This window comes from Triturus cristatus, chromosome 2_2 (assembly GCF_964204655.1).
Source record: "Triturus cristatus chromosome 2_2, aTriCri1.1, whole genome shotgun sequence".
In the NCBI taxonomy this organism is placed as follows: domain Eukaryota; kingdom Metazoa; phylum Chordata; class Amphibia; order Caudata; family Salamandridae; genus Triturus; species Triturus cristatus.
This window is the reverse complement of record NC_140582.1, coordinates 1042878022-1042905442: the sequence shown is the minus strand read 5'-3', so window position 1 is coordinate 1042905442 and position 27421 is coordinate 1042878022. Positions and strand designations below refer to the sequence as shown.

The 27421-nt window shown below is 43.3% G+C and overlaps 1 protein-coding gene across 1 annotated transcript in view; it reads right to left on the bottom strand.

The window, feature by feature from the left end:
- The window catches only part of NOP14 (NOP14 nucleolar protein), a 213187-nt gene extending 197992 nt beyond the window's left edge, over positions 1–15195 (bottom strand). The window contains exon 1 of the mRNA XM_085642502.1: positions 14845–15195. Coding sequence (XP_085498628.1) covers positions 14845–15042 — 198 coding nt within the window. The 5' untranslated portion in view covers positions 15043–15195. The remainder of the gene's footprint in view (positions 1–14844) is intronic.
- Positions 15196–27421: the final 12226 nt, after the last annotated feature.

Genomic DNA, 27421 nt, shown 5'->3' with positions numbered 1-27421 from the left:
AACGTGCGGCAATAAAATGTAAAATCGAGGCTATGGATACATTTTTCAGAGACTCTTTAAGTAATATTATAACCAGACTTGGAGCGATTGAAGAGTCACTATCTAACCATTCCAAATCTTTAAAAATCATTGAAGCACCAACATTAAATCCCGGTGCCATTAAACCCAGGACTAATAAGGACCAGTCAAAGCCCATATCAAACCTAGGGAGTACACAGGTGAACCTTGGGCATACCGGTGGTCACGCTCCAGCCCCTCAGGATAGTAACATAAATCGATTACACTGTAGGCAAACCGTGACGAGTAACCATATAGAAGGTATTAATCGATGTAGTGTAGATCCGGCCGTAAACTCAGAGTATGAACTAACCGCCCCTCCATTGGACTTACCACCTGCCGCTACCCCATACACAGTGATTTTAACTAATGTTCCAAGACTGAGAAATGATGTTTATGAACTGTGGTATGTGCTGAGAAATAAGTCATTAGCCTGGCTGGGGACTAGGGTAGGTGAAACGGACAGACTGTTTGCGGAGTTTAAAATGGCAAGAAGGGTAAGCTGGGTGGGGAGAGACATAAAAGAAATACCAGGTGATTGCGTGATCTTGAACTTTAAAATCCCGCAATTAGTACACTGGATATTGAGTTAAATGGAACATCACCCCATGGCTTCGGGTAACATCAGTGTGGTTCCTTTGGGCTTCTTTTAGAAACCTAGTGTGTTGGAAACAAGGGCCCTAATTAAGGAACATGGTTGTAGGTATTCTGTACAAACACACAACCGCTATGAGCTCCTACCTTCTCTAGAGGAAGTAGATTGACTTAGTAGAATGGATAGAATAGGGGGTAACTTGATCCAAGACACACTGGGGTGATGTCACATGATAACAATAAAGTAACCCACTTGGCGGACCCTACGAAAAATTCTACCCTAAATCGTACCCATAATGAGGCCGGGGGTAAAAGAACCAGTAAGGCTGTTATCATGCCTTGTTCGTCTAACACAACTGGCAGTTTGGGTTTTGAATTCACGACCCCTATAATGCCTCCTGAGATAATTACGAATAACAACAATCCTCATGAGTTACAGAAGTTTTTACCTGCCAGTGTTAATATTGCGCCGATTTCTAGTTCGGGGTCTATACTCATCCCACATAATAATTTTTCTCCACTGATACCCTCAATAACTTTAGAAGCCATATGCGGGGGTGATAATTCCAGAACTAGGTCTGAGGGACTTCAAATTGTTTACTGGAACATTGTGGGTTTGAAATCGAAGTTGTTAAATGATATATGGCTGGATTTCGTAAGGAATTTCGAAATCCTTTGCTTTCAGGAAACATGGGCAGTAGAGGCTATTCACCTGGAAGGATATAGAACTTTTCACACCCCAGCAGTTCCATCTCCCTGTTGTAGAGCGAAGGGGGGTCTTTGTATATACATTTCAAACTTGTTGAATTATGATAAATGTAATTTCTTTGATGGTCCTTATTATCAAGTTATGTGCTTAACCCGTGATTCACTTTTAATGTTGATTATAGTTAATTTTTATAATAATGTCCCACAGTCACAGTTTGCAAGTATCCTGAAGTCTTTGATGGGTAGACTAGTATGGCTTCAGGACTCAATGGACAAGGATGTAGTTATTTGGGGGGGGGGGGGGGGGGGGAGAGGACGAGATTTTAATTGTTCACTATGTCAATATACAGGAAAAGGGATTTGTGGCCTAATGCAGGACGTTAATGATGAAGAAGGCTTTCCGCATTTTGCTCACACAATACAAGGGGATCTCTTTAACGATATGCTACTAACACAGGACATGGGCTTCGGTAACATGCTAACTACTCCTATGAGACCCTTCTGCCCAACTTTTAACGGTCGTGGTGTCTTCTCCACAATAGATTTTATTTTGCTGTCTAATAGACATTCTTATAGGGTGATGAATTTTCACACACACAATTTAGTCTTAAGTGACCATTTCCCATTAAGCATAAGTTTGATGGTGCAACGCCAACGCATTAGAAAGAAGGATAGAAATATTAATAATGTTGATAATATTAAACTCAGTAGGCAGAATGGATATGCACTAAGTTGGGTGAGTGTGAACCAAGAAGAAGTTATGGGTAAAATCGTCAGAGATTGCTATGCTAACATTGTATATTGCCTAAACGACCAGGGCGATCAAAGAGATATCGTGGAGAACTTTGTAGTAATCGCAGCATCTATTAAGAAGGCCCTTTTTGTTGAAACTAACAGAAGCAAACCTACGAAGTCAGGATGGTTCGATCACCAGGGCACCCAAGCATATTCAAAGTTGAAATATGCGCTCCATGCCATAAACAAAAATCAAATTGATATTAGTAAAGCAAGGAGGGAGTACAAATTGGTGCTGAAAAATGAGTTAAAAAGGGAGATGTGGTCAGCATTGCATGATGCATCCGTGTTGCGTGACTCCTCAGCTTTTTGGAAGGCTGTGAACGCTCCGTACTTGGTCGATATAGACAGGGCCAGTATAGAGATAGCAATCCCTGAACAAGACTGGATCAGTCTTTATACAAATCTCTATAACTGTCCAACTGTCGCCTCGGAAGTATTAGGGCTACCTGCAATCGAGCCGCCATTTCAGGGGTTAGAATCAAAGGAGTATTTAGTTTTTGAAGTTCAGGAAGTAACTGATGCTATATTAGTTAGTCAAGGGGGTAAGGCGCCAGGGCCGGACGGTATTCCAGCAGATCTTTTTAAATATAACATGGAGTTGTGGGGACCGCTTTTAACATTATTTTTTAACGCATGTAGTTTGTATGGTTTCCCACCAACTTGGTTAATTTCTATTTTAGTCCCCATTTTTAAAAAAGGAGATAGAGCTAACCCGGCCCGTTACCGCCCTATTTCCCTGTTAGACTCATCCGTGAAAATTGTTGGAAGAGTCATACTTAATAGGCTACAAGAATGGGCAGAGTATTTGGGAATAATTTGTGATACACAATATGGATTTCGCAAGTGTATGGGGACAGTGGATCAGGGTCTTAATTTAAATCTTTTAATCAACAAGTACACGGAGGCAAAAAGGGGTAATTTATATTTAATTTTTGTTGATTTATCATCAGCGTTCGACTGTGTTGTCCACACTAAGTTGTGGAAAAGTTTAGAAGATTTAGGTGTGGACACTTTAATAGTTTCTTTCCTTAAACAGCTTTATGCAGGGGCCAAGGCAAGGGTACGCTATGGGGTAGGGGGCCAATGTACTACTGATTTTAAGTTAGGAAAAGGAGTGAGACAGGGCTGTGTTCTCGCTCCTTTCCTTTTTACCTTATACATTAATGGCCTGGAAAAACATTTAGTACAAAATTGTAGAGACCTACCTCAGATAGAAACGAGATCTATTCCGGCATTGTTATATGCCGATGACGCCGTGTTAATGGCTCGCACGCCTCTGGCTTTACAAAGACTAATGTCTTCTTTTGCGAATTTCATGTCAAACCTAGGTCTGTCTATAAATGTTTCCAAAACTTTTGCTATGATTAGTGGTAATAGTAAGAACAAGAGGCCAAAGAATATGTTTGTATACAATAAGTCCATTGAATACACTAAAACGTTCTCTTATCTGGGCATACTATTTGAACACAATTCTAGTTGGCAACAAGCAGTGAAAGCTAGGAGGATCCTGTTTGCTAGAACTGTGATTGCCCTTTCTAATTTTAGCAAGAAACTGGGTAGGAGGCCCCCGTTTGAGTTGCTAAAATTTTACAATGCCAAATGTGTCTGTTGCCACTTATGGAGCTGGTGTCTGGGGGATTGTTGATGTTACTTCTTTACAGGTCATGGAAAACAAATTCCTAAAGTTTTATTGGCCGTACCAGACTCCACATCAACATATATATGCCACGCAGAATTGGGTATCGTTTACTTGGAGGATACTATAAAAATACAACCGATACTAGAATGGCATAGGATCTGGACTTCGGAAATTTTGTCTCTGAATCGTTCTATTATTTTAGACCTCATGAAGCTAGAAGGGTTGTTGAGGATCAGATGGCTAGTATACATTAAATCCTTTTTTCAGAACCTAGACCATCAGGAGTTTTTTAATGATCCTACCACTTTATGTTTAATTGCAAGAAGGGACTTGAAAAAATTGTGCATGGGCCATTTAAATGACCGTAGATTGGTAACAGAATTGAAGAAGACCTCTGTACAGGCACATCAGCTGATACTCACCCACTTAACGATTCAACCCTACATTACAATTGTTTTGATAGATTGATAGGGCGTTTATAGCCCTGCAAATGTTAGAGTCAGTCCACATCATGGCCTCTGTTAGTGCATTTTTAAAGTCTATTTACAAACTTAGGAATCAATTTTAATGTAATTTGTGTATTGTTTTATGTATTGTGCACTCTTGCTTTTATGATTAATTACTTTTAATCGAATAAAGCTGATTTGATTTGATTGATGTTGCCTGCTCTCGGATACCCGCTATGATAGGGTGCATATATATATTCTACTGTTGTCATACTAGCACCCACCTGCCCGGTTTGTTAGATGTTTTGTTGTTTGTTTTCTCTATGTATTGTTGCTTTTTCAGCTGGATGTAATGGATATTAATTTTTTGTATTGAAAATCCAATAAACAAAACAAAATTGATTGATTGATCCTTGGAGGTACTATACGATTGCATCACCTGTTTGTACAGGGAAGCTCATCGTAAAGCCTCTCTTGGAACATCTACCAACTTGGTTAATTGGCAAGAACTAAATTCTGGTTCAGCAGGCCAGATTTTGACAGCCTCCTCAACTACCTGACCCTTCAAAAACCTAGCTGACAAGTATGTCAAGAAAAAACAGCATCCCCCTTTCTATCAAGCCACTTTGACTAAGCAAATAATCGTAAACTATGGACAAAGCCATTAGCGATAAATATTCCCAGCAGCTTGCCATGCCTCTCTGAAGCTATTTTAATCAAATTGCGTCTAATGGAGTGTTAAAAAACAAATGAAAAACCAATCCCACAATGTCAGCAGTGGAAGGGTGCAAGTCATCCAATTAAAATTATGGAAAATACCCTATGCCCCAGAGGTGGACCAACACAATAATGGGGGAAAGCCATCAAATCAGAAGAATCGAACTGAAACAGAAAACAAAGACATCCACTAATGAGCAAGGGACAGCACCAAAGCTCATTGTATATGTACAGTGGACAATATGCCTTCAACCACAGATAGCTAATGAGAGACCTAATAGAATTGTTCAATAAAGTGCACCCTGGAGCAACACTAAAGGCCAAGGGAATGCACTGTTCCCTCATGCCTCTATTATCCAGCAAAAGCTGATCACCTTTTAGATTTCTTGCCCTGCAAGCTTCAAATTAACGCCAGCTTTGATCACTACCTCCTTGGTGCAGTTTCCACCCAGCAACAGCTCTCTTGATACTCACTCAAACTAGGGATTGCTTCTCAAAGTACCAACCCCAATTGTGGACCCTTTTCCGTAAGTACCAGCCACAATTCTGCTCGCAATGGATCCCTTCCCGCACCAGCAACATTCCTGAATAAGATGTGAGGGCCTCGATTAAAATAAGCATTGACAAAGCCAATAAATCTTCCCTTTGGGCCATATTGGCTTTTACAATGTATTTTAGCTCTGCTCTACAGCATCTCCAATACTGTGCAGCATGGCTAAGTAAACAAAATAAAAAAAATAAAGTCTACTGCTTCATTTTATAGGCGAGTGCAACCCAGCCAAATGACAGGTGCTTTTTTCTTTCACTTCTTATTTGCTGAACTAACTCGGATTGGCAAATAAAAGGAAAACTATACATGAAATTTGGGGGGAGGGGGGAAGCAACATAGGCAGAGGGTTTGGAAGCAACCCAGGAGGTGTGGGGGCAGGTGGGGCTGAAGAAAGACAGGGGTCTGGAGGTAAAACGGAGGGCACGGGAAGTAAACAGGAACAAGCATTGGCATAGCCAATAGGTCTCGCTTTTGGGACCTTATAAGTATTTAGCTATGCAGCACAATATCCTTGGTGTAACACCAACTGTTGCATGGCTAAACACATATAAGCTCCCAAAGGCGAGACCTATTGGCTATGCCAATGCTTATTTTTCCAAAATCTCCCACTCTGTGAACTGGAGAGAGGGAGAGGGGGGATGAGTGAGCAGGGTCATTTTGAACTGGGGGGATAGTATGCAAGCTGAAGTGGATTCTTGAGGGGAGAGGTCTGCACACTTGCCTGGCGTTACGTAGGGCATTCTGACCCGAAGAGGCACCCAGCTGCGGTTTCGGAGCGCTAGATTGAAAGATTTTGTGAACTGTGAATTCTTCAAGCAGGGTTCCGACAAAAAGAAACGGGGAGAAATAGAAAGAAAATTGAGAATGAAAAATAATGTGGGAGTGAAAGGAAGAGGCGAAAAAGAAAAAAGCAACCTGAAAGAGGAAACCGGAAACCACATAAAGTGAGTGAGGTGTGTGGGCGAACACACATTAAATATATTTTCCACAAAAGTCGGGGTTATACGCGATTGCACCATTAATTTCACAGAATATAAGTTTGTACGAACTTCAAACTTTACTATTGCTTGATGTGTGTATCACATCAAGCAATAATAAAGTTTGACGGTGCCTAACCGGTACTAATAGAGTAAGTAACTATTTATTGACTGAGCCAAGCAGACATCATTATGGGGACGGCGGCGCCGAGGTCCCACGTATGCAGTCCACACAGACTCATTAGAATGCGTGTGTGCATGCTTGGATGCGTGTGAATGTGTGTTGGAGGTGCTCAGTCGGTATAAAGTTTTCAGAGCCTAAAGCTATACATTTTAAACCACCCTAGGGTCGCGCTACCAAAGGCGGGAAAACTCTCTTTACCACCAACGTACAAATGTCTCACCCGGTCATGAAGGCGCCTCTGGGTCTTAGTGCGTTAATCTGAAATATCAGCTGGCACACTGTATCAATGTGCAAGATTCTGAAACCGTGCAGAGGGACACAGATACGCAAAGCAGGGACATGTGGAGAGAGGTGCAGCAGAACTGAAGTGAATGAGCAGCGGGGTTCAGTGTCCCAGAAATGATAATCTGCATTTTTGCGTTTAGAGGAAGTCTCCGGAGTAGTAGTCTGTCTCTACACTTGGATTATGGTTTTGTAAACGACTGTGCAGAGCCGATACCGTGCATCTAGAGTGGTATTACCTGCTTGTGCATTAATGCAGCCTCAATGCTACATTAAAATATATTGGTATAATGTGATAAGTGTCACGAGAGAGAATGAGGAAAAAAAAACCTGTACAGGGCAGTGCATCCGAAACAGTATTGAGTATTTGTGGTGTCTCCCTGTCTCTGAAGCAGGATTGCATAAAGGGGCCGTTTGGGGCAGTGTGCAAGAGGATGCATCTCCGTCACATAAACAAAGGCAATAAAAACACGCATTTAAGGGTGCCCGCAATGCGCTTAATGAGGAAGAGGTAGGATGCCAGATGGCGGCTGTGCGCATGCACACACGCGTAACAGCAAGCTTTAGGCCACAAGCAAAAGCTTGTGGTCGCATTTCTAAAGCCCACACTCACTAAACTCACTAAATGTCTCGCCAGACCAGCGCATGCGCTGGATCAGGCGAGACCTAAAAATGGCAAGCAAAGGAGTACGAAGGGTACGGGAGAAAAGCAGAAGAAAAGCAAACGGATGAGAGACCATTTGACGCTTGGGGGAAATAGTATGCACACTGGTGAGAAAGCAATACAGGAGGTGGACGCACACAAGGGCAAGCGCATCACGGGGGCGGGGAGAAGTACATGGGTGAGAGAGCAGAACAGTAAGGGGGAAGAGACGCACACAGGGAAACACAAGCACTCTCTAGGATACTTAAACAACAAGCATTGGCATAGCCAATAGGTCTCGCCTTTGGTACCTTATAAGTGTTTAGCCATGCAACAGTTAATGTTGTTGCAGGAAGGATATTGTGCTGCATAACTAAATACTTATAAGGTCCCAAAGGCGAGACCTATTGGCTATGCCAATGCTTGTTTTAATAAGAGTATGTGTCTGAAAAATGTTAAGTGATGGTGAGTGGCAGTTGCATTATTAATTATTCACCATGATGTTTAGGCTTAGTTTCAACTACTGAACGATCAGAAAAGGCTCTGAATGGTATTTTATTATTGTTTTTTATATTCAATTGTATATGATTTTATTGTATATGAAAGAGGCGTTTTAAGGCCTGGGCAAAGTGGGCAATTGCCAGGGCCCCCACCTTCCAAAGGATCCTGGGAAATTGAACTTTCTCTCTGCCTCAACTATGTCTATTTCACTATTCCAGCCATCACCATATTTAATACTGCTTGGCATCATGAGAGTTTAATTATCAGAAAATTGATATTAAAATTGAAAGGTAGTTCAAAGAGGGGCTCCGATTAGTATGTAAGGCCCGGGCACCTAAAATCCTTTAAGTAACATTGGTATAATAAACATATTTTATCAAACAATAAACTTTCTAAATACAGAGGGGTGCTGTACAGGAATTGAGGTTCCGGCACACATGCTACCAGAACGTAGGGCCCTGCTTTGCTGATGTAAATAACTCGTTTTCAACCTTTTCTCTAAGAGACTCTGAGTACTTCTAACTTCACCTCGAGATATTCTAGGACAGGAGTTAGAATAGTAAAGAAGCCTCCTAAACTATTTTGTGCAAAGTTGCACTTCCCTTAATATTCAAGGACTGTAGTTCGAATAGTAAATGTGCCTTCCAAGGGTGCCGCAGCCCTACGCTGACAAGGGGCCTGTCAGAGTCTGGAAACGGGGCCGATCCGTCCCATACACCCCTGGTTAACAAATCTAGGCTCAGGTTGAGGGTCAGCACAGCTTGGAAACGATGAGCGCAGTGAATGAGTGACTGAGTCACTCCCACAATGCGCGCCTCACCCCTCGCCTGGGTGTGCGCCCGCCCGTGTGAATGCATCACTATTTACATCCAGAAAACATACAAATTACTTCAGGAGGCAAGGCTCATAATCAGGGGACTAGAATTATGTGATTTCTGGCTGCATCATTTTTCCACACAATTATAGGTCTGCCACATTTGCCAGATAATTCATAATCTGATGCATAATCTTCGAATTTCAGCAAAAAAAACCTGTTTCTAGCTCAAATAGGTCAAAAGTTACTAAAAACGTGGTAACACGTGTTGCCACGCAGGAGAGGGCCCTTTGCAAAGTTTGATTTGTCACATTTCTGTTGCTTATTTCTCTATTTGGTCTCAAAGTGGTACTAATGAGGAGAAACCTTTGTACAGAAACAGTATCGGACTAGGACGTGTAATAAAATAAAAGTGTCCCTCAGTAGTGAATCAGATAGTTATAAAAAAAAAAAATTCCAACTTTGTGGCAAGTTTGAACTTGTAAAGACAAGCTTTATAATTGTTGTTTGGGGTATGGAAGTCAGCATCAATTTGAGCGTGGGCAGGCAATGTTTATATCAGGGAAATTAACAATAAAAACCGTCCCAAAAGACCATAAAATAAGCCCACAAACAGCCGGAAAATCGGCCGACACACTGACCTATCAGACAAACCCGTGGGGTACCACCTGATTGCCCTATAGGCCAGTCCGGCGCTGCCCAGAAAGTGTTAACCTGCGTGAAAATGCCAAAGTTATGAGGCCATACTAACACAAAATGTGCAGCATTCTGCCGCATAATGGAGAGTACCTGCAGTTCTCAGTGGCAAACAGGTACTCAAGGATATTGAGTGCCTGCACTTCTATATTTTTATTTCAAACACTGGCCAACATGCTGTAAAATTGAAGACCCCTAAAAAATAAATTGATCCCCACATAATTAGTTTATTGTTCTCCATACCCACCTAAATAGCATTGCCGTGTGCCTGGGTAGTAAAGAGGTATTTTTTTCCGGTGGCTTTCAGGCAGCAGTAATAATTTTATTCAGACGCTGACTGAACAGCAGATTGTTGGGACTATGCGGCTGAGATAAAAGGCAGCTCGCGTGAGTCACCTCTGCCTCAGCTCACACAGACTGAGAGCCACCGCTTTCTGCCTCTCCTCCTGACAGTAGAGAAGATAAGCAGGCAAGCCACCATGTTTCCGCAAGCATACGTGCTGTATGTGACCCTCTGCAGCAACGGGCCATGCTGCATTCTTTTTTTCACGAATTGCCTCTTTTCAGGTTAATGTGACACGTTAGCCTAATAAATATGTTTTTTTGCTACATGAGCCTGAAATGGCGGCACCTGGAGGGCAGCCGGAGCAATTGGGAGTGTCCCACATTTGTAATGCCGATGCAATGCTCTGCAACATCGTAAAACCAGAGAACCGAAGTTGTGCGAATTCTCAAGTCTAGGGTGACCAGATTTCTAGAACCAACAAGCATTGGCCGCGCAGCCGCGAAAGTGACACGGCCGCGCGGCCCACGAAAGTGATCGCGATCAAAGACAGACTAAAAGTCTCACCAAGCGAGCGCTTGCGCTGGGTCAGGCAAGACCTAAAAAGGAAAAATAGCACCTAAAACAGCAAGCATTGTAAGGACACTCCAATGTGTCTATGCTCCAAGGGAAGGACAAGTACAAGAAGAGGTGGGAAGGTCTACACACGATAAATAAAGAATAAGAAACAAGCAAAATGAGAGTGAATATGTAGCGGGCTCTAAGACCGCTGAAAGCTAAATAAACCTCTCACAACAGATAGCGTATGGGCGGTCTAATAGGTGAGACCAAAACAAACAAGCATTGGCATAGCCAATAGGTCTCGCTTTTGAGAGTTTTTAAGTATTTAGTTATGCAGCACAATAGCCTTGGTGCAACAACAACTGTTGCATGGCTAAACACTTATAAGGCCCCAAAGGCGAGACCTATTGGCTATGCCAATGCTTGTGTTCCCTGTGTTGTGCTGAAGTGCCAACTATCTGATCTCTAGAAAAACTCCCTCCAACCAAAAATAATCTACCCACTAAGCACAGCAGGTGAACGTGGCATGAAACTCCCACCAGCTGCAGTTTGATTCCAAATACATCTTCATGTAAAAGGGCACGTCACCATATTTTACAAGCTGAGGTGATGGCACGGGTTTTGTCACCAGCTGCTTGATATAGGTTTGTCAGAAGGACTTTGAGATCACAGCAGCTGAATGTGCAAGAAGGGTCAAAGTGCCTCAGAGAAATAAATAGGTGCAATAAAATTGGTAAAGACAAGTGCCACAGGGCCACAATAATCTATTTTAGAGAAGCACTTCCTTGTGCAAAGCACTGATAACTCAGGAATGTGTTAGTCAACGAGGTAAATGCTAGATTGGAAGACTAGTCTGTCACTGGGAAAGAAATCAACAATAGAAGTGTTTTAAATCGGAGGTCTTCAGAGCATTGAAGACAGGTGACTGCAGGGGGACGAGGGAAGCCGCCGGGCACACACGTCGGCCACGGGAAGGCGCGAGAGGAGTTTAATAGCCCCATTACTAATTCATGATGGACGAGGCTAGAGTTAAGGTTGTTTGCGGCGTTGGGCCTTAAAATAGACCGTTCGTAGCCCGGCATGGACCAGTCGAGAGACAGTAGGAGAGAGACGGTGTTTATGTGCGGCTCTTCAATGTCGTCTGAAATTAATATTCTGGGGAAGAACCTTCAGAACAAGTTTGTGTTTGCATTGCAAATGCCCAAACACACCCGTAGCAAACAGAAACCTAGCAGTAATGCGGGAATACAACGTGCATATGCGGGAATACAACGTGCATATTAAAAACAGAAAACGCCTTATTGAGGGAAATGTCTGGAAAAAAATTGATAAAAACTGCACAAATGCGCGTTAAGCAACAGGGTCACCCCAAGCACAAGCTCTTGGCTTTTCTAACATCAACACCGAGCATGCTGGCACTTGTACAAGTGCTGGTTGAAAAAGAAAAACAAGCATTGGCATAGTCAATAGGTCTCGCCTTTGGGAACTTATAAGGGTTTAGCCATGCAACAGTTGATGATGTTGCACCAAGGATATTGTCCTGGATAACTAAACACTTATAAGGTCCCAAAGGCGCTGCCACAAATCGACTGTTCAACAAACAAAAGCAATATAGAAGAAAATGGTTCTAAGACCAAACACTTCAACGCACTGGGCGAAAGTTAACAGAAGTTAGGCGCTGCTCTGTGGGCGGTAAGAAATAAGAAAAGGGAGGGACTGAAAGACATATTAGCCAATAGAAAGGAAGACTTTTTACACGAGAAATCGTGGTTATATAAGAAAACTACCCTAAATAGAGTCACTTTAGAAACAATGCCTGTGCCTAGAAAGAGCATGAGAGTATTGAAAGAATGACATCAATAGAACCCTTCCAAGCTCAGAGTGTAGTGCAATTATAAGGGCGGGATGTTTGTAGTGCTGGCACGTAAAAAAAAAAAAAAGTGCTAACATTTTATAGGAAAAAAGGAAACACCACAGGGTGGGGACGGCTGCAATATTTAACTGTAGGGAGATATGTCTGTTTACATTTCCTGTGAAGTTCACTTACACTTTACATCAATTGTCTTTGATATCAATTCCAGAGCTTAAAATAACAATTGCTTATAATAAACTGATGTCTCATGTTTGGGTCCCTTAGCTGTTCGAACAGGCTTGCAAACTGCTGCAATTATGTTACAAGAATGAGAAACAACGCTTGCTTTCCACTGCTCTCCAGTAGCACTTCTCAACCCCAGAGATGGTGCCTGCTCCCTGTACTAAACGTTTATCTTGTTGCTTGAAATACCACTATTGAACAGTGGTACTCTTTGGACCCATATACAACGTACAATTGTAGATGGAGAACTGTAAATGAGTGAATGCTTTTTACCGCAAGGTTGTGAGTGACACTTAAAATCTTCGGTGAGAAACTCCCCCGTTCCTCACTGTTACCCACCTATAATTAGATATGCTGTATACTGATAATGCAGTAAGACTTCTAGGTACTTGCAACACATGTCGCCATTTCCAAACTAAATAGTGCGGTCAAGTTATCAATTTCGGAATAATGAAAGGCTGATTTGCCTCACAAGGGTTCGGGCCTATGGCCCACAAGCAGCACACAGTATTTTGGCAGTAGGCACATACGCCCACTGAGCTAGCCTAGATAATAGCCATGGGGTTCTGGGGTCCAATATTTGTGACACACACGGTCCAGTCTGGTCCTTTGGGACAGTATGAAGTGCTACTATTGGGGCAGTTTGAAATTTTTCTTTTGTATGGAGTATTTTTTTTTGTTTGTTTATATTTTCTCTTGGCTATGTAGATTTACAAAGGTCGTTGGTGTAAATGACATTAAAATAGCACTGATTTTGAACCGACCACTTATTTTTTTATGCCTTGTGTTATACTGCAACATTGTTTAAAAGTAGTCATTTTAATGCCTTTTAAATTCTTGTGCACCTAGATTGAAAGTTTAGCTAGCACCCCATGTGCTTCTGGTAAATGGATGTCTTGGTAATAGTGGTTTTGGTGCAACATGCTGATGTCTGACAAATACTACTCTGATGAGATATTTATTATTGTGGGTGTTTTAATCCTGCAACACCAGTGGGCAAAGAAAGGACGAATCAATAAGGTTGTGATAGTGAAACATTACTGCCGCATTTAGTATCTGTTTCCCAGATTAGCATACAGGTTGACAAAGATAATACATCTTGGATGGATTCTAAAAGATATGGGTAGGATTGCTGACTCTGAAAGAAATATATATGTGACCTGAGGAATAGCTCTGCTGCATTTGACATGGCTGAGCTGTGGGACTGTAGGAAAGCTGTGAAGGTGCTGTGCAGCTCGAGAGATCGCTCAGCTGCGTGAACTGTTGTTGGTCTCTGTAACCCCAACGATAGATAGTTTCTCTGTTTTGGTTGTGAAGGTGGTGTGCAGCTTGAGAGAGAGTTTCTCACAAAGGCAACACAGAAGTGAATGCCTGCTTGGGCCCCGGGGGAACTATTAAGTACGCATTGATCAGGAAACACGGAGGGGTGACTGCAGTGTGCGTGCTCCATCGGAGCGGGAATGCCTTTTGAAGTATGTATGAAATTTCATTCAGAACGAAATCCAGCCCCATATTTATTGAAACGCCACCTTAAAAAAAAAAAACCTGAAACATTACCTTTTCAAGCCATAATAAACAAAACCCAGGGTACAAAAAACGAGTGTCCGTTCTAAAAACAAGACCTGCTATTTTTAGGTCCCGCTGAGTCAGCGCACATGCGCTGCTCGGAGAGACTTTAGTAGGTGAGTTTTCAAAGTGCTGCTGAAGGCTGGCGGTTCACGCTCGCGTGAACGCAAGCTTGTCGCCAGCCAGCAGCACTTTGAAAACTCGCCTACTAAAGTCTCTCCGAGCAGCGCATGCGTGCTGACTCAGCGATACCTAAAAAACAAAGGAGGGTATAAAGGGAGTGGTGCGCGCGCGCAGCCGTCGCGCGGCGAACGTGATCGCGATAAAGTAAGCGCGGCGAGCGATGCGCTTAATGAGCATGAGGAATGCCATATGGCGCCTCTACTCAAGCGCGTTCATGCACTGCAAGCTGTAGCCCTTACAAAAAGTCTCGCCAGACCAGCGCGTGCGCTGGGTCAGGCGAGACCCAAAAAGGTGAGATCTCTATTTATTCCCCATCTTAGGAATTCTTCCAGGTCAATTCAAGTCAATGTAGAAAATAATTCCCACCATTTTTTTTTGTAAATCTCCCTCTTCCCTGTTCCCAAATGTTAACAAGTAGGTAGCTCTAGTCTCCATTACGACCCTCCCACCAGAAGCCCCACTGACAAGTTATTTTACATCATAAGCGGAAATGAGAATTCCATGGGACTTCTTTAATCAATCAGTAGCTCGCATTGCCAAATATTCTCACCTTTTTGATGGCTTTGGATCTGGACACTCCTGGTAGCCCTACGTCGTGCTTGGTCTTTCTGCCCAGGATGTTGAACTTTTGCTTGTTGATTTTAACCTCGAAAGGGTTGTTTCTTATGCCCGGCTGCTGTTGACTAATTCCTTTGGGCATTTTACTGCCTGCCGGGAGCGGCTTTCTTTTCTTGGGAGCCTTTCCCATGGTCGTGACAGAGATTTCTACCGGACGGGCACCTGGGCAGAAGGAAATATCAACCTGTGGGTGAAAACTATGTGCTCAGCTTCACTGCAAAGATGTTTCAGACTTGACCCAGTCCTTCGTCTATGTCCAGCTGAACAGTGCATGCTTCTACACACGTGGGGCAATTTGACTAGACATATAAGAAAGACTCGAGTGTCTCCTGCAGACACGTCGGACATAATAGAACGGCGCTTCCGTTTAGTCGTTAGATGAGCAGCAGTCAGTAAAACATTCGAAGTGAAGCAAATATCATGGATTCTGCAAACGAAAAGAGCATGAAAGTGAAACATCGTTTGCAAAAGCGGTTTAACGTCTTCCAGGTGTTGTTACTGTGGGGTTGCTGACAAAGAAGGGTAGAGTAATAGTGTTTACGATAGACAGCTTTTGTTCATTGCAATAAAACAATAGTATAGAGCATCATATCATTTTGTTTGCCGTTTTATATAGCGCGAACTCTACCCGAAGGTATATTACACAAGAACATATTCATTTTATTTGTAAGCACAAGGAGATTAGAGTGATTTACGACGCCGTGATTCCACCCGCTTTCGCAGTTCTAAAGTCGGCAGCTCTGACCGTCGTATTACGTCCTCTTCTGTTTTATCGTGAAATAAAACGTATCATTCGTTCTCCAGTCTTTACGTTTGAAGCAGTGTTCCAAAACGAGCGATTTGATTACAAATGTTCATAGTTTTTTGTTTTATTTAAGTTTATTCATATTAAAACAATATATTGCATTCCTTCGTATTTAGCGATTATACCAACAGTAGAAACACTTCACAAAGATGGCGACCACTTTGGTCACTTTTAGGAAGATGTCCATAGTCTTTCTTTTGTGTTTACTGACAGGGGAAATCGTTCTTTACACTATATATTGCTCTGAGATTTCTGCTCTTGGAAGTCGAAAACAACAGAGCACTATTACTAAATAGATCCGTTTCAGGGCATTTAACCTGGCAACTCCGTAAATGTGTCCCTTTTATGAAAAAATAAAGGCAATTTTTCCTGTTCTGGAAATGGAAGGCACTAGAACCCAATTAAGACATTGTTAAAATCATTAATTTTCATTTAAACCGAAACAATTGTCTGCCTTTGCTTTAATGACCATTTGAGCATTATTAGACAGTTGTAAAATACTTCATGTTATTTCTTTGTGTATTTGCTTTGAAAGAGTTCATTAATTAACAAGGAAAATAATCTAGTAGTTTAATGTGCAATGATAAATATAAAACATAATGCAGAAAAAGAAACTCATTTGAAATGTGCTGATTTACAATAGGGACAAGGTATCATATACATTGGTAAATTGTATAAATAAGAAAAAGCTGTTTATTGGAGCATCCAAGTGCCTTAACGGCAAGATCCATCTGACAACTCTAGACTCCAGAACTTGAAATGTTCTATGAAAAACAACAAAGCTCAAGTAATAGGACACATGATAATTACATTACTGTTAGATAGGTTCATACAGGTAAGCATGGATGTTACCAAATACAGAATGTACAAACAGCCCATGCTATAGCTAGCCACATACCTCCCTTCCTTTTAAAATTAAAAAATAGAAAATTAAAGCAAAAACTACAAAGAATCAGTACATAACAAGATCCCTAAATCTGTTTGGCAACATAGTGTTTCTTTTCCCCTTGTCCATATCTGATGCATCAATACTTTCTGGTGAAATTCTTACATTTATATAATGGTTATTATATTTAATTTTAATAGATTCACTAGTAAAATGCAGATTTTTCACAGTTTTAATAGGATGAAAAGCATGATTTTAGTAAAGGCATGGAGGCTAATATTATGCATCATCTATTTTATTCCCTCATACCCAGCAGAAACAAGAACGTAGAATTAGAACACTCCAGAACTCTTACAACATGCACATAATCAATCACTGAACGCGCATCAATCTTCCTTCTTTTTTGCTGTGAAGTAACCGAATGTCCAGCCTCAAATGAAATTGAAAGCCCATCAGAAGTAAAATTGCACATTTCCTTGAAAATTTCCAAAATCTTCTCCAAGAACGTCTTCTTAACTTTGTCCTGGAATACAAACAAATACATCAGCAGGGTCGGGCACAGTATAAGGAGATCATGATTGTCTTCCCATCAAAACTGTGGAAAATCTGCATTTAATGTCACGGTCAGGAGGCCAATATTATACATGTTCAAAGCTCATCCTCTACCCTTTGAACAGCATTTTCCACAGGTTTAAAATAAAAACTTTGAATCACTAGACCAGTCTGCGGCCTTCATGATCCTACTTAGACTGGTACCTGCCAAAAGAGTCTTACTAGCCATCACCCCTCTGGTCGAGTGTGTCCCAAAAACACTTACATCAATACCTGCTATTTTCATCACTTCCTTTACCCACCTTGATAGAGTAGGTGCCGGTACAGATTTAAAAGGCTGCCTAAAAGAAATCAGCAATTGAGAACATCCCTGCTCTCTCAATCCCGCTGTTCTTCTCTCATACTCTTTCAGACAACACACTACACACAAATTGTCATGCCCCTCCATTTTAGGATAAAAAAATTATCCTACACATTGTCTTTGTCCACTTCCATAATTCAAAACACACACCCTCAGGCTGGAAACTCCTAACGGTCACCTCCAAAACTCTAATATCAGTAACTCGCATAAAAGACACCAGGCAAAGAAAAATGGCAATTTCCAAGAAAACAACTTTAACGTCATGAACTGATTGCTTCCCCAACTCTCAACTTCCCTCAACAACTGAGAAGACATCCCATAAAGAGGCATATATTGCCTTGAGAGGAATCTCCATTCGGACACTCTTAACTATCCTTTTCCAGTTTTAATATGTCAAATTCCTGCACTTTTAAAATAATCATTCATTTTGCTAGATGAAAATTGTGTTCCATTATGTGAAACAATAGTATCCGGTAAACCCCCTCTCCTGAAGGTGTCTTGAAGAAAAGCAATAACTGTTTCAGTATTGGGTTGTGAAATCCGTTTCCATTCCACCCACTTTAATAAATTGTCAATTAATACTAAAATATAAGTTTTCCCTGGTTCAATCCCTTCATAAGGTCCCAGCAAATCAAAGCCAGTTCAGACCAAGGTATCTCCGGGAACGCCGTTTGTACCTGAGAAGATTGTTGTGTCTTCACAACCTTGTCAGATTTTAAGCATTAAGGACACGTTTCCACAAATGTAATGATATCACCATCCATGTAAGACCACTAGAACAAATCCCTAACTTTTTTAGTGGTACTAGTTTGACCCATATGACCTAAATGAGCAATGGGAATCAATTTGTTTCTAATTCCTGCAGGTGGAGCAAAAAATTACCCTTTAACAATGGCATTGTTTTCCAAGAATAAGTCCTCTCTGACCTTCCAAAACACTTGAAGTTCTTTGGATAAGTGTTTTTACAAAGGCCATGCCTTAACAACATACTCCTTAAGCTCTTTCAGCGTATCATCAGTGGAACTAGCCAATAACTATTCATCTTTTGACAAAACTTGCCCTAACGACTGTTGTAATGTATTCCTCCTCTCCCCCCCCCCCCTTTCCCTCCCCGCTGCGACCACTTGGGCACCCGTACCCCGTGTGTGCCACTGATGTTATGACGTATCAGCTGGCGTTCTAGAACGCCAGCTGAAAGCCTGTCAGTTGAGAATTGAGTGGGCCTCGACACGCTGTGGTTATTACGTTGTTCGCCTCGTACCTGATATGCTGTTACTACCTGAAGAATAAAGTGTCCACGCCGGCACTTCGCCACTCTTCTTCCACCTCTGGGGGGTAAGTATGGCATTGGCACATCCTGCGTGCTCCCGGCTGCCTGCTTGGGTGGCTCACACCCCGTTGAGAGCACCGTTTAACGCCCGTCTACTCAGGCTGCCACCTCCCTACTGCTGTGTCAGTTGTACCATCATTGCCTCCCATCTGACGCCGCCACACGCCTCGGCGCGCCTGACAGGAATTCCACCTATGCTGTCTGGAGTGCCCAACGCTGCTTGACCTGTGGATTCCTGGGGCAGCTGCGCATCTGGCAAGAAATTCAGCACCTGCTTGACACAATTTCGCCTCAGCTGACTAAAGCGCATTTGAACACTGCTGGGCCTGCGGACTTCCTGGGGCGGCTGCGCGCCTCACAAGAATTCAGCGGCGCGCCTGACAGGAATTTGCCTCAGCTGTTTCAGGCGCGTTCACTTCTCCGCGTCTGCTGTGTCATACTCAGCAACCTCAGAATCCAGACGACATCTAGTGGCCCAGAGAATCATTGCCGTGCTGACACAACGTCTTCGCCTCATATTATTGGCTTCACACCTACAGTTTGCACCCCATTTTGCTCGTCCACTTACGGCCTCTGCCTCCCTTCTGCCAGCATACTTTGCCAGCATCTCCCCCGGTGTTACCTGTCTCCCAGTTGCACTAGATTCTTCACACGGGGCATTAACTCCCTGTGCACCAGGGTATTTTGGACAGAGTTTGCCAGCGTTTCCCCCGGGGTTACCTGTCTCCTGGTGGCACTAGATTCCTCACCCGGGGCATTAACCTCCAGTACACCGTCCCACCCACCATGTCTTTGTCATGCCCCGCGGTCCTGATCCAGAGAGACGGGTAGTATATAAGGAGCGTAGGCGCGTGTAAACGCTGCTTAGCATTCTAGCCCTTAGCTCATTTCCGTCCCCTCAGTGATTTGCCTGACTTCCGTTCCTTCGTACTTCCTGTTTGCGGTCCTGACGGCGTTTCGTAGTTCGAGAGCCGTCGGAATCCTGCTGTATTGTATGGCGTGAAGCTGCCGGGTTTCTGTGTTGCGGTAACATTGTATGCGCACTCCAGGTGGTTGGTGTTATTTTGCCCGTGTGAGCGCCTGTTACCAAGTAAGGCTTCGAATTCTTGCTCGAGCTCGATAGAGTTGTGGGCGTTCCTCTCTATGCGAGCTATTTCTTTGTTTTAAGACTATTGTAGAGACCGGTATTTAGGTTCTTTAGTTCCAGCTGATGTTTAAAGCATTCCTGTGTTGTTTATATGCCGGTGTGTTAGCACGCCCTGTGACCATTGTACAATCCTCGCTCCGTAGCCAGGATCCCTCCTATTGAAAGGAGTGAGGTGTTCTTGTTCCAGCGTTTTATTTCCCTTTAACGTCTAAGGTGGGGTTGACTAGCGTGGACCATTGCGCTACAGTTAGGAGGCTGCAGATAAAGAGTCCTGGTAAATACGCTTATTACTTATCTAGGTGGGGTTACATATGAAAGTCCTCCATGAGTCACTGATCCATGTCATTTCTCATCGGCCCCTTAGTAGATCTCTAACCTTAGTGGAGTATTTGAAGAAGACGTTTATTGATATCTCCCTCATTTCTTTGGAGAGCCAAGGGGTGAGCCTAACCGTTTGATTAGTAAGCATCATTTCACAGCATATTACGAGTTATTAACACCATTTCCTGTCATAGGGATTTCTAGCGTTTTGAATAACTACAACCAGTTGGGAGTCCACGTATATCAAGTGGTGACAAATAACTTTGGTAGGCTTTCATAACATAGTGTTAATACCCTAATGTCACTTGATTGTGAGACCATTAATATATAATTTGTTTTACAGCCGAGATTTCCTGCCATTAACCTGAGGTGGTCTACTTGCACAGCCAGCCTTCTTCCCCCGCCTATCCTTGTTTTGTCTCCCTGTTTTCCCCTATCGTGTCTTCCGTTACTCTAGAGTCTGATAGAGTCGGAAGACCGTAGAGGACGACTGAGGATTTTCTCCAGGTTCCTGACGCTCCTGTGGAACATAACTGACGATCTTTACAGTCTTCAGGCAGTGTGTTTAATTTGTCTCCACCGCAAGCGTTTGTACCCGCTGCTGGGAAACCTGCATTGAAATGGGTGGTGTGGCGAGAATATTTCACCAATTATTTATCTACATTTGATGACGAGGAAGACGATGCAACTCCTGAGAAGAAAATGAAAATATTGTTGCACTGTTTGGGAGCTGGGGGGCTCAAAGTTTATAATCACATAAATAAGAAACCACGCTCAGGTGATCAGAGGGTTGTATATTTGAACGCATTGGCAGATTTAGACAATTACTACAAGCCAACTGTTTGTGTTGCCGTAGATTGGCACAGGTTCTACCACAGGAAACAAGGCAAGGATGAGTCTATAGAGGATTACGTTGCTGTTCTCAAGAATCTGGCTCTAACTTGTCATTGGAGAGAACTGCATGACGATCTCATAAGGGATCAGATTGCCATGTGCTCGGCAAATCCTGCCATCCAAGACTCATTGTGGGCTAACGGAGAAAAACCCCTACAGGAAGTCTGTTAGACCTGTCAGCCCTTTGGGTGGTCCCTCCTCATCATTATTTATTTTGTCCCACTTTTGCCTCAAACCCTATTTGAATTTTTCCTTTTTGGGAACCACCAGACTTTTTCGTGTTGCTGCAGATTCAGGGAGCCATTTTAGCTACCCCTGAAACTTCTGTCTGAGGGCCTGGAGCACAAAATGGTGGCCACCTGTGACATCACCAGCATCCACTGGAACCTGCTAGCACCTTCCAGAACATTCCAGAACCCTGTGACAGTTGGAGGCGGTTTAGAATGTTGGGAAGCTAAGAGAGAGAGTTGGCAGTTGGAGCTGGCAGTTGGCACCTGACTGGTGAAGAGAGAGCAGCACAACAGTGAAGGAGGAAGGAGTGAAGCAGCAGGGGTGGAAACTTGTGCCTGGAGTGGGGTCCATAAACCCACCCTTGATACTAGTCCCTACTGATGGATCCCAGCCTGTAGCCCTGTGTGGGAAGAAGCCAGAAGAACTCATCCTAAGGACCTGGACAGCAGGAACAGGCCTTGGAAGCAGAAAGCAGCAAGATCCTGACCTGGAAATTGGTTTCCCTGGAGTCCGGCGTCGAGTAGCCTAAGACCTGGAGCCCGAGGTGGAGAAGCGGCGCTGACTGAAGAAGCAGACGTCGTACCCGGAGCCGCCTGAGGTCGTGAGAGGGCGCCGACGGAGGTCGTGAGGAATACCAAAGGTCGAGGAGGAAGTTAACCGAGGTCGAGTGAGCGGCGTCATCGGAGGAGTGAAGTCCGCCCTCCGGAGTCGTCGGAGACCGAGGTGAAGTGAACCGGAGGTCGGGAGTGAGGATCGCACTCCGGAGTCGCCCGGAACCTGAGAGGAGGAGCACCGGAGGTCGGGGGTGAGGATCGCACCCCGGAGTCGCCGGAAGTCGACATCGAGGCCAGGCCGGCCGACGTCATCGGAGCCGAGAGCGCCATCGGACCGGAGCCGCCCGAAGTCGACATCGAGTAGAGACTGCCCGACGCCGTCGAATCGGAGGTCGAGATCGAACCGAGGCCGCCGACATCGGACCGGAACCGCCTACCGGCGTCGTCTAGAACTGACATTGTGCCGAGGCCGCCGAGACCGAACCGGAACCGCCTCACGGCATCGACACGACTCCAGCGGCGTCGGAACATCAGAAAAAGGGCAGTAAGTGGAGTAGAGGGCGCCTAAGGCCCTGTGGAGACCTGAGAGACTGCTCTAAGGGGCTAGGGAGGTGCTGGAACCAACCTGACTGTGCCAGGGGTGAATTGGGACTAACCTAGAGAGGTTGTGTGGAGAGAGAAAGCCAGGGCACTGGTATTCCCCCCTTGATCTACCTCAGTTTAGGCCTCAGCCTTGTCCCAGCCAGGGAGTAGAACCCCTCAAGCCTTCCACAACCCTACAAGCTGTGCCTGGGCCAAATCAGCCCTTAGGAATTGAAAAGTGATCTGATTACATGAGTGTTGCTGTATACTCTTAATTATTTATTGGGGGGCCCTGTATTTATTGTGGTTAACCTATTTATTGCTTCACTATATTTATTGGTCCACAGGACTTGTTGGTGTACAATATTTATTGGTGACAGTATTTATTGCCTCAGAATATTTAATTGCCTGTATTACCTGCACTGTTATTTACGTCCTTTATATTTATGATCACCCCTATTTATTGAATCTCCAGACAGTATTTATTTGACCTGCACTATTTAAAATTTGTATATTGTGATTGACTTATTTATTTTCCCAATCAGCAACTAAGAGAAAAAGATAAAGAAAGATATTTTCATAATTTTTACGGTGTAGAGTCGTTTTTGGAACGGATGCACGCATGGTTATTGTTTGGGTATGTTGTATGCTTAGCACGGAGCCTGATTCCTGACCACTCGAGCCAAGCTACCACAGTGTGTTCGGGGAGTCCACCACCACCCCTTCTAGTGTGGGAGTGGTTTTCCAACAAATCCTGCCATCCAAGACTCATTGTGGGCTAACGGAGAAAAACCCCTACAGGAAGTCATTGATATAGTTAAGAGAGCTGAATTAACAGGTGTGCCAAAGCCGTAATGTCCAAGAGCAAATCCAAGCAAGAGGAACCTGCAACAGTGGCGAGAATAGGTGGAGAGAAGCATCGATCCCAACCTGCCAAGCATAGTCACCACAGATGCTAGCGGGAGGGGCATTGGGGCGGAACTCACCCAGAGCAACATGCATGGCAATGAGGACACAATTGCATTTGTTTCACGCTCGTTGACACCCACGGAGGAGAGATGCTCGGTGATCGAGCGTGAGGCTCTCACATGGCTGTGGGGTCTGGAGCACTTCCCCCAATTCATCTGGGGCAAGAAAGTGTTGTTGAGAAGTGACCACAAGCTGCTTACCAAAGTGTTAACCACCAAAGGGTTGTATGCAGCCTCGCCCGGATTGGCTCGCATGTCGGTGAGATTGTTGGATTTCAATTACGATGTGCAGTATGTCCCAGGCACCAAGAACGTGGTTGCGGATTTCCTCAGCCGCCTGCCCCTCACCATGAATGAATGTGTTGAAGATGTGGGTGAGGAGTGACAACGGGCCCCAGTTCATGGCTGACAACTTCAAAAGGTATATGGCTAGGAATGGCATAACTCACAAAACCACCTCGGTGTACCACCCTGCCGGTAGTGGTGCAGTGGAACGTTCAACCGTGTCATCAAGGGCATAGTGCAGCTGGCAAACAATAATGACCTGGAAAAATGAATTGTTCAAAATGGTGTGGGTGTACAGAGTGACTCCAAATGAATGCACAGGCTTGAGTCCCTTCTTCTTAAGAGGTAGAACACCCATGTGCAAAGACAATGTTGGAAGGCTGGAAATGGCCAAGAGTGCTGAATGGTACCCGGACACTGTGAAAGAGAACTTGTTACGTTCACAATAAAGTTGCAAGGAACATCATGATTCTAAACACAAATGCAAACCAGTGTCCCTGGAGGTAGGTGACATGGTCAGAGTAAGACGCACAGGGTTCATAGAGAAAGGGTAGAGTCGCTACACCCACCCCTTAGAGGTAAAGAAAATATTGTGCAATTCAGCCTTGCTGAGTGACGGTAAAGTCTGGCACTTTTTTGGCACTCTCTAGGAGTAAGAGGGAGAGTGTACGATTGGACCAAAGCTATGCAGACGCTGACCCAAGACATGAGGAGGATGGTGTGCACAGAAAAATGAGTATGGGTAATGTGTATGATTATGATTCGGATGTAGACACCCACGGTGGGGATGACCAGACCCAAGGTGTGGATGTGGCACCTGCTCTACCAACCCCAGTCGAGAGTGATGCGAACAGTGTTGCAGTTGTGAAGGAGGCCCAGAGTCATACCACAGCGAGTCCTCCCGGTGCTCGTGACACTTCTGGGGTAAACTAGACCAATAGAGAAATCAGCACGACCAGGACTGGATGTGCAATAGCCAAACCATGTTGGTTTAAGGACTTCGAGTGTTATTAACAAATTGTCACTAGGTACCACTCCGTGCTTGGTTACCAAATTTAATAGAACATGTTTCTTTGCACTACTGTTGTGTTTTTGCTAAACCGCTTTGCATCTGTGTTGGTTTTACCCCCCTTTTCTTCCTCGCCTTTAGGAAGGAGATGTGTTGTAATATATTCCTCCTCTTTTCCCCACTTTCCCTCCCCTCCCCTCTCACACCGCTTGGGCACCCATACCCCCGTGCATGCCACTGATGTTATGACATATCAGCTGGCGTTCTAGAACACCAGCTGAAAGTCTGTCAGTTTAGAATTGAGTGGGCGTCGACACGCTGTGGCTACTACGTTGTCTGCCTCCTACCTGATGTGCTGTTACTACCTGAAGAATAAAGCTTACCTGGAACCACTCCACCGTGTAGTCTTCATTAGAAAGACAACACTACGTCCTCAATTGTAGCCTCAACACATTCTTCTTGTGACTGTTCATCGTTAAAAACTTGAATTTCACCTGTCATCCTAGATAAACAGTCAGCTCTTATGTTTTGGATGCCTGTTAAATACATAACTGTAAAATTGTACTCATATAATTTGGTCAGTAACCTAACCAATCTTGAAGATGCTTTGCCCATTCCCTGCTTTGACAATAACGAAATCAAAGATTTGTTGTCAGTTTTCAAATTGAAAGGAGTATCCCAGAAGTACATTTTAAAATGTTCTACTGACCGGGTACAGCCTAATGCCTCCCGTTCAATGGTGGAATACCTGGATTCAGCAATTGTCATTGATCTGGATGCAAAAGCATTGGTGCATTTAACTCCATCCTTAATTTAACTAAACACCGCACCAAGACCAATGGCACTGGCATCCTCTGTGATCACATTCACAGCATTATGTGCAAAAGGAAACAAGGGTTTTGATTGAAAGATTTCCTCCTTCAAACAGTTGAAAGCTGAAGTGTGTTCCACATCCCACTCAAACTCTGTTCCCTTCTTGAGTAATAAACACAAAGGATGCATGATGTCAGCAAAGTTTGCACCAAACCTAGCGTTATAGTCGCTAAAACCCAAATAGGATTTGAGTTGGTCTTTGTCAACAGGAATTTGCATGTTGTGAAAGATTCCAACATCCTTCTTAGGAAAAAAACCTTTTTGGGATCGTGTGACCCAAGTATTAAACTTCTTGAACAAAAAATTTGCACTTATCCAAACAAATGGTCATACCTTGTTTTTCTAATGTATTTAATACTTTGCTTAGAATACTAATTTGGATCTGCCATTTTCAAATACACCAAAATATAATCCAGAAGCGCTAGCACCCCATTGATATCCCTGAAGATTCAAAACATCAACTTCTGGAAAACTGATTCAGCAGATGCAAGCTCAAATGGTATGCTGATACATCTGATTGTTTTTTCCTGTATAATAAATGTGGTAATGTGTCTACAATCACTGGTCAATATGAACTGATGGTATGCCACCTTCAGATCAATAGTTGTAAAGTTTTTTGCTCCTTCTAACTTGGCCAACAACTCATGTACTTTAGGCAAAGGTTGATAGTCAACCAAAATGTGCCTGTTAACTGATCTCAAATCTGTACACATTCTGAGATCACCATTTGAAAAAAAAAGAATGATGGGAGATACCCATGCCTAAGAGTTCACCGGCTCCATTATCCTTCCTTCACACATATTCTTTAAAATCTGAGATAATTCATTACGATCTAATAAAGGCACATGTCTTAACTTATGTGTGATAAAAAACACATGTTTTAAATTGTATCTGGTACGAAAAACCTTTTACTCTTCCAAGTTGTTTATTAAATAAACTTTTATTTCTATCTAAAATATTTTCCAAATCCTTTTCCCCATTCAAAACGCTTTGTACCCTCATTATTTCCTCTGCTAAACATACTTGCAACTTAGCATTAGGATTGATTGTGAAATCAAACTTTCCTTCATGTCTCCAACACAAAACCTGCAGTCCATCAACTGCCACATAGACTTTGCCAATGATGGTTTTATAAGTGAAGCTTATACACACACAAATAGTATAAATAAGAAGAAGCTGTTTATTGGAGAATGCAAGCGCCTTCACAGCAAGATCCAACTGCCAACTCTAGACTCCAGAACTTGGAATGTTCTACAAACAACAACAAAGCCCAACCAATAGGACACAGGATAATTACATTACCGTTAGATAGCTTCATAAGGTAAGCATGAATGTTGCCAAATACAGAATGCACAAACAGCCTGTGCTATAGCTTACCACTTGGTCCTAGTTACCCATATAGAACTTAGCAAAGCTATCAAGGAATTTTCCTTTAACTAGAAACAAACCTAATATTGCTTAAATGTGCACAGCGTGAATTAGAAGCATGGCCTTAAATTGACAGGCTTAGAAATGTTGTCATAACAGCAGAATATTCTAGTTTAACAAATGTATTATCTTATAGGCAACATTTAATTAACTAAATGTTTGAATAGAATAATGTGTGCATTTTTGACTATGATGCTTGATTCGTAGTAAAAGGAATGCATTACCTAACAATGATTTTGCCTTTTAGTTAATAGTTCATTGTTCTCACAGTGAAACAAACTTA